The sequence below is a fragment of the Oncorhynchus masou genome, chromosome 11 (genome assembly GCF_036934945.1).
Source record: "Oncorhynchus masou masou isolate Uvic2021 chromosome 11, UVic_Omas_1.1, whole genome shotgun sequence".
Lineage (NCBI taxonomy): Eukaryota > Metazoa > Chordata > Actinopteri > Salmoniformes > Salmonidae > Oncorhynchus > Oncorhynchus masou.
This window is the reverse complement of record NC_088222.1, coordinates 54414378-54422943: the sequence shown is the minus strand read 5'-3', so window position 1 is coordinate 54422943 and position 8566 is coordinate 54414378. Positions and strand designations below refer to the sequence as shown.

At 43.7% G+C, this 8566-nt stretch overlaps 1 protein-coding gene across 13 annotated transcripts in view; it reads right to left on the bottom strand.

Annotated features, from left to right (window-relative positions):
* Nucleotides 1-8566, bottom strand: part of LOC135548842 (disks large homolog 2-like) — a 437518-nt gene that overhangs the window by 242182 nt on the left and 186770 nt on the right. For all 13 annotated transcript variants that reach the window (XM_064978837.1, XM_064978825.1, XM_064978836.1 and 10 more), the window contains one exon: nt 7692-7853. In XM_064978837.1, coding sequence (XP_064834909.1) covers nt 7692-7853 — 162 coding nt within the window. The remainder of the gene's footprint in view (nt 1-7691; nt 7854-8566) is intronic.

Here is an 8566-nt window from a genome sequence, read left to right as displayed (position 1 = left end):
TGTTACGGGCTTTGAGCCGGTTCGTGACACTCTGAATGTCCTTGAGTGGCCCAGCCAGACCCCGGACTTGAACCCGATCGAACATCTCTGGAGAGACCTGAAAAACGCTGTGTCGCAATCCTCCCCATCCAACCTGACAGATTTTGAGAGTATCTGCAGAGAAGAATGGCATGATGGCGCCGGAGGGGATGGCTGCAGTTTTATCGGCTCTTAACCAACCATGCTATTTTGTTCATTTTTTTCGCGTTGGTAACCTGTTTTGTCCATAATGTTGCTGCTACCGTCTCCTATGACCGAAAAGAGCTTCTGGACATCAGTACTGCGATTACTCAACTCAGATTAGACTAAGAGTTTTTCTTCAATGAGTCAGACGAGAGGGATATACTACAGACACCCGACCATGCCCGGATCCCCATGATTCGCTGGGAAAGGAAACGTAGGAAAAAGATGCCTTATGAGGCTCAGGCGACGAGTGGCCAATATGCCTTTAACTTCAGTCCTGATAGCTAACGTTCAATCGCTGGAAAATAAATGAGACGAACTGAAATATCTTATGTTTCACAGAGTCATGGCTGAACGACGACATTAAGAACATACAGCTGGCGGGTTATACACTATCGGCAGGATAGAACAGCAGCCTCTGGTAAGACACATGTGGGGGCCTATGCATATGTAAACAACAGCTGGTGCACAATATCTAAGTCTCTCTAGTATCCCATGATAAACTGTAGACCACATTATCTACCAAGAGAGTTTATCTGTATTTTTCGTAGCTGTCTACAGACCGATGCTGGCAGTAAAACCACACTCAATGAGCTGTGTACCGCCATAAGCAAACAGGAAACCGCTCATCCAGAGGCGGCGCCCCTAGTGGATGAATGCAGCATGTTAAATGTGCAACCAGAGGGGGAAAAACATTCTAGACCACCTATACTCCACACACAGAGACGTACACAAAGCTCTCCCACACCCTCCAATTGGCAAATCTGACCATCATTTTATCCTCCTGATTCCTGCTTACAAGCACAAATTAAAGCAGGAAAATCCATAAAATCTATAATAAAGTGGTTAGATGAAGCAGATGATAAACTACAGGACTGTCTTGCGAGTACAGACTGGAACATGTTCCGGGATTCTTCCGATGGCATTGAGAAGTCCACTACATCAGTCACTGGCTTTATCAATAAGTGCCTTGAGGACGTCGTCCCCACAGTGACATCACGTACATACCCCAACCAGAAGCAATGGATTACAGGCAACATTCGCACTGAGCTAAAGGAGCTGCCACTTTCAAGGAGCAGGAGTCTACACCGGAAGCTTAAAAGAAATCCCACTATGCCCTCGGACGAACCATCAAACAGGCAAAGAGTCATTACAGGACTAAGATTGAATCATACTACACCGGCTCAGACGCTCATCAAAAGTGGCAGGGCTTGCAAACTATTACAGACTACAAAGTGAAGCACAGCCGCGAGCTGCCCAGCTGCCCAGACACTAGCCTACTAGATGAGTTAAATAACTTATGCTTGCTTCAAGGCAAGTAACAATGAAACATGCATGGGAGCATCAGCTGTTCGGGACAACTGTGTAATCACGCTCTCCTTAGCAAATGCGAGTAAGACCTTTAAACAGGCCGCAAGTCCAGAAGGATTACCAGAATGTGTACTGGCATGCGCTGACCAACTGGCAAGTGTCTTCACTGTTCAACCTCTCCCTGTCGGAGTATGTAATAACAACATGCTTCAAGCAGACCACCATAGTCCCTGTGCTCAAGAACACTAAGGTAACCAGCCTAAATTACTACCGACACGTGGCACTCACGTCTGTAGCCATGAAATGCTTTGAAAGGCTGGTCATGGCTCACATCAACACCATTATACAAGAAACCCTAGACCCACTCAAATTTGCATACCTCACAGATCAACAGATGATGCAACCTCTATTGCACTCCACACTGCCCTTTCATACCTGGACATAAAGGAACACCTATGTGAGAATGCTATTCATTGACTACAGCGCAGCGTTCAAAACCATAGTGCCCTCAAAGCTCAACACTTAGCTAAGGACCCTCATCACTAAGCTCAGGACCTCCCTCTGCAACTGGATTCTCGATTTCCTGATGGGCTGAACGCAGGTGGTAAAGGTAGGTAACAACACATCCCGCCAAGCTGATCCTCAACACGGGGGCCCCTCAGGGGTGCATGCTCAGTCCCCTCCTGTACTCCCTGTTCACTCATGACTGCACGGCCAGACAACTTCAACACCATCATTAAATTTGCTGATGACCCAACACAGGTAGGCCTGACAACGATGAGACAGCCTATAGGGAGGTCCGAGACCTGACCATGTGGTGCAAGGACAACAACCTTTCCCTCAACGTGATCAAGACAAAGGAGATGATTGTGGACTACAGGAAAAGGACCGAGTACGCCCCCATTCCCAGGGCTGTAGTGGAGCAGGTTGAGAGCTTCAAGTTCCTTGGCGTCCCCATCACCAACAAACTAACATGGTCCAAGCACACCAAGACAGCCGTGAAGAGGGCATGACAAAACCTACTCCCCCCTCAGGAGATTGAAAAGATTTGGCATGGGTCCTCAGATCCTCAAAATGTTTTACAGCTACACCATCGAGAGCATCCTGACGGGTTGCATCACTGCCTATTATGGCAACTGTTCATCCTCCGATCGCAAGGCAATACAGAGGGAAGTACGTACGTCCCAGTACATCACTGCCATCCAGGACCTCTATACCAAGCGGTGTCAGAGGAAGGCCCTAAAAATTGTCAAAGACTCCAGCCACCCTAGTCATAGATTGTTCTCTCTGCTCTGCTAACGCACGGCAAGCGGTATCGCAGCGCCAAGTCTAGGTCCATAAGGCTTCTAAACAGCTTCTTCCCCCAACCCATACAACTCCGGAACAGCAAATCAAATGGCAACCCGGACTATTTGCATTGCCCCCCCGCCCACCATCTTCTATGCTGCTCCTACTCTCTGTTATCTATGCATAGTCACTTTAATAACTCTGCCTATAAGTACATATTATCTCAATTACCTTGACACCGGTGCCCCCGCACATTGACTATGTACCAGTACCCCCTGTATATAGCCCTTATATTGTTACCTAATGCTGCTCTTTACTTGTTATTCGTATCTCTTACATTTAAAAAAAGGTATTTTTTTAAAAACTGCATTGTTGGTTAAGGGCTTGCAAGTAAGCATTTACCTGTTGTATTCGGTGCATGTGACAAATGAAATTTGATATGAAGAAACTCCCCAAATACAGGTGTGCCAAGTTTGTAGCGTTATACCCAAGAAGACTCAATGCTGTAATTGCTGCTAAAGGTGCTTCAACAAAGTACTGAGTAAAAGGTCTGAATACTTGTGTAAATGTGATATTAAAATTTGGGGGGGGGGGGGGGTTATTTAAAATAAAATAAAAACTTTTTGCTCTTTCATTATGTGGAGATTGGTGAGGAATAAAAAAAACTATTTTAGAATAAGACTGAAACGTAACAAAATGTGGAAAATGTCAAGGGGTCTGAATATACTTATAAATATACTGTAGGGAGAACAAGTATTTGATACACTGCCGATTTTGCAGGTTTTGTAGAGGTCTGTAATTTTTATCATATGTATACTTCAACTGTGAGAGACAGAATCTAAAACAAAAATCCAGAAAATCATTGTATGATTTTTAAGTAATTCATTTGCATTTTATTGCATGACATACGTATTTGATCACCTACCAACCAGTAAGAATTCCGTCTCTCACAGACCTGTTAGTTTGTCTTTAAGAATCCCTCCTGTTCTCCACTCATTACCTGTATTAACTGCACCTGTTTGAACTCGTTACCTATATAAAAGACACCTGTCCACACAATCAAACAGGCTCCAACCTCTCCACAATTGCCAAGACCAGAAGGACTAGGATGAGTAAAATTGTAGACCTGCACAAGGCTGGGATGGGCTTCAGGACAATAGACAAACAGCTTGGTGAGAAGGCAGCAACTGTTGGCCCAATTATTAGAAAATGGAAGAAGTTCAAGATGACGGTCAATCACCCTCGGTCTGGGGCTCCATGCAAGATCTCACCTCGTGGGGCATCAATGATAATGAGGAAGGTGAGGGATCAGCCCAGAACTACACGGCAGGACCTGGTCAATGACCTGAAGAGAACTGGGACCACAGTCTCAAAGAAAACCATTAGTAACACACTACGCCGTCATGGATTAAAATCCTGCAGCGCACACAAGGTCCCCCTGCTCAAGCCAACACATGTCCAGGCCCGTCTGAAGTTTTCCAATGACCATCTGGATGATCCAGAGAAGGAATGGGAGAAGATCATGTGGTCTGATGAGACAAAAATAGAGCTTTTTGGTTTAAACTCCACTCGCCGTGTTTGGAGGAAGAAGAAGGATGAGTACAACCCCAAGAACACCATCCCAACCGTGAAGCATGGAGGTGGAAACATTATATTGGGGATGCTTTTCAGCAAAGGGGACAGGACGACTGCACCGTGTTGAGGGGAGAATGGATGGGGCCATGTATCGCGAGATCTTGGCCAACAACCTCCTTCCCTCAGTAAGAGCATTGAAGATGGGTCGTGGCTGGTTCTTACAGCATGACAACGACCCGAAACACACAGCCAGGGCAACTAAGGAAAGGCTTCGTAAGAAGCATCTCAAGGTCCTGGAGTGGCCTAGCCAGTATCCAGACCTGAACCCAATAGAAAATCTTTGGAGGGAGCTGAAAGTCCGTATTGCCCAGCGACAGCCCCAAAACCTGAAGGATCTGGAGAAGGTCTGTATGGAGGATTGGGCCAAAATCCCTGCTGCAGTGTGTGCAAACCTGGTCAAGAACTACAGGAAACGTATGATCTCTGTAATTGCCAACAAAGGTTTCTGTACCATGTTTCTGCTTTTCTGATGTATCAAATACTTATGTCACGCAATAAAATGCAAATGATTTACTTAATCATACAATGTGATTTTCTGGATTTTTGTTTTAGATTCCGTCTCTCACAGTTGAAGGTTTCTGTACCTACAGACCTCTACATGCTTTGTAAGTAGGAAAACCTGCAAAATCGGCAGTGTATCAAATACTTGTTCTCCCCACTGTATATATAAATATAATATGCACACTACCGGTCAAATGTTTTAGAACATCTACTCATTTAATTGTTTTTCTTCATTCCTACTATTTTCTACATTGTAGAATACATCAAGACATCAAAACTATGAAATAACATATAGAATCATGTATTAACCAAAAAAAGTGTTAAACAAATCAAAATATATTTTATATTTGAGATTCTTTGCATACTCTTGGCATTCTCTCAACCAGCTTCATGAGGTAGTCATCTGGAATGCATTTCAATTAACTGGTGTGCCTTCTTAAAAGTGAATTTGTGGAATTTCTTTCCTTCTTAATGTGTTTGCGTTGTGTGTCGTGTTGTGACAAGGGGGGTATACAGATGATAGCCCTATTTGGTAAAAGACCAAGTCCATATTATGGCAAGAACAGCTCAAATAAGCAAAGACAAACGACAGGCCATCATTACTTTAAGACATGAAGGTCAGTCATAACGTAAAATTTCAAGAACCTTGAAGGTTTCTTCAAGTGCAGTCGCAAAAACCATCAAGCACTCTCATGAGGACCACCACAGGAATGGAAGACCCAGAGTTACCTCTGCTGCAGAGGATAAGTTCATCAGAGTTAGCAGCCTCAGAAATTGCAGCCCAAATAAATGCTTCAGAGTTCAAGTAACAGACACATCTCTACATCAACTGTTCAGAGGAGAATCAGGCCTTTATGGTCGAATTGCTGCAAATAAACTACTACTGAAGGACACCAATAAGAAGAAAAGACTTGCTAGGGCCAAGAAACAGAAGCAATGGACATTAGACCGGTGCAAATTTGTCCTTTGTTCTGGAGTCCAAATTGGAGATTTTTGGTTCCAACCGCTGTGTCTTTGTGAGACGCGGTGTGGGTGAACGGATGATCTCCGCCTGTGTATTTCCCACCGTAAAGGAGGTGTGATGGTGTAGGGATAGTTTGCTGGTGACACTAGGGGATTTATTTAGAATTCAAGGCACACTTAACCAGCATGGCTACCACAACATTCTGCAGCGATACCCCATCCCATCTGGTTTGGGCTTAGTGGGACTATAATTTGTTTCACAATAGGACAATGACCCAACACACCTCCAGGCTGTGTAAGGGCTGTTTGACCAAGGAGAGTGATGGAGTGCTGCATCAGATGACCTGGCTTCCACAATCACCGACCTCAACCAAATTCAGATGGTTTGGGATGAGTCGGACCGCAGAGTGAAGGAAAAGCAGCCAACAAGTGCTCAGCATATGTGGGAACTCTTTCAAGAAGGTTGGAAAAGCATTCCAGGTGAAGCTGGTTGAGAGAATGCCAAGAGTGTGCAAAGCTGTCATCAAGGCAAAGGGTATTTGAAAAAATATATATATTTTGATTTAACACTTCTTTGGTAACTATATGATTCCAAATGTGTATTTCATAGTTGTGATGTCTTCACTATTATTCTTCAATGTAGAAAATTGTAAAAATAAAGAAAAACCCTTGAATGAGTAGATGTTCTTAAACTTTTGACCAGTAGATAAATAAATAAATAAATAAATAATGTAAGAGAAGCTTAGTCCTAACCGAGAGATATGCCGGTGGCATGCTACGACACCAGAATGCATTTCTTTATGTCAGATGGCTACTGCATCTGCTATACAGATATCAACGTACAGAAGGTGTGTAATTCGTAAAAAATGTTACCTAATATTTTGTATAAAGATAAGCATTACATTGTTAGATTATAGGAGTAACTCTGGTAGGCCGGAAAATGTCACCTCAAGTTCAACTGTTGGAGTCAGTTGGAGTGCCGGGGCGCACTGCCTTCATATCATAGCCCTGCAGTAGCTAAAGCTTAATAATAGCCACACCATACAAAACCTTCAAACATTTCAAAAATGTATTAGTGTAATATCAAAAGTGTGTCAAGCCATTGTTTATAGGGAAAATGCAAGCAGAAGTGCAAATGTAAACCAGGGGAAAAAACGCACTACCCTCCCCTGTGCCCCTCCAAAACAACACAGAAAGTTTGACAACCCTCCCATATTTTGGACCACCCCTCCCCAGTACATTTTGATCTGTCCCTAATGGACAATTATTTAAAGGATCTCTTACTGGACAAGTTCAGGTAGTCCCTCCCTGTTTGTCAATTTTCTTACATTTGGTGCCTAATAAAATGACCACGGCGATGTTCTTGTGTTAGCTGTAGGGTACTGAGTTGCACTTATGAGACTTACTGAAGACTCAGGGTAAGAATCACAATGGCTTTTGAATGACTCAAGATATTAATAGAAGGAATGGCTAAGAGGAATGAGAGAAAGAGATGGTAAGAAATAAACAGAAAGAAACAAAAAGAATGAGAGAAAAGAAAGGAAACTTGAGGGGACAAAAGAAAAAGAACAAGAGAGCAAGAGAGCAAGAGAGAGGGATAGGGAGGAACATGGATTCCACCATGTTGGCAGTCATGCATGGTGTGGTTTGGCGAGATCTCGCCAATGAGAAAAACACTGGTTGAAAATATGTAACTTTTGCAGTTGAAATTATGCATTTTCAGACAGTTTTGCTCACTGGATTGAGGGGTGCAGGAGAGTACGTTTGCTAACCTTGAGCGGGGAGATATGGGAGTGGGACACGTAGCCATGCACATTCTCAATCTCTGAGAGGTTCTTCTCCGACACGTGCACCAGCTCTGGGGCGCGCACCTCGTTGGTCAGCCGCGGGAACCCGTGCTCAGGTGGAGAGTCCTCATCTTCATAACGATACTGCTTTAGAACGGAGGAAGAAGTGAAGGAGAAACAGTAAAAAGTCAATCAGGACGACAACAATAACAGACAGACATATATTGAAGTTCCACTTTGTGAACCATGCTGTTTGTAGACACATGCTACAGAGTAACATAATACATGTGTAGCCCAATTCTGTGGTCTAATGAAGTGAAGGAGGAATCTTCTGTGATGGTTCATGTTACCCATATGGTTCCCATATGATTTATACAGCACTTCACCACCACTAAACTCCCATTGGGGACCTAGGGATAGAAGGGGAAGGGAGGTCTTTGCCAGCAAGTGTGAATCTATGACAGCGTATTTAAGTGTGAACATGTGGGCCCTACCAGATGATGTCAGAATGCAAAATGATGGGTGAACTGAAACATGGTAGCCTTGTTGAAATTGGAACGTAAAGTGAGAAAGTTGCACTTCTTTTCATAGGGCCTTTTTTGTGAAATAACTAGCGATGGGATTCAATCAAAGCCGTGTTGTGGACAAAAACATTTAAATACAATTTCCCTCACCCTCGCGGATATGGCATTCACGGTAAAGCTGCAGGTGAGCTGCAGGCTCAAGCAATAATTACCTGTCAAATTTAAGTGCAGTGCGCTTGTCGACAACTCTCCTTGGATTCAATTCTGGCATAGGTGAACATTGCTACATTTAGTAGCAACAACACAAGAGACAATGGCGCTGCAATGAATAGCAGC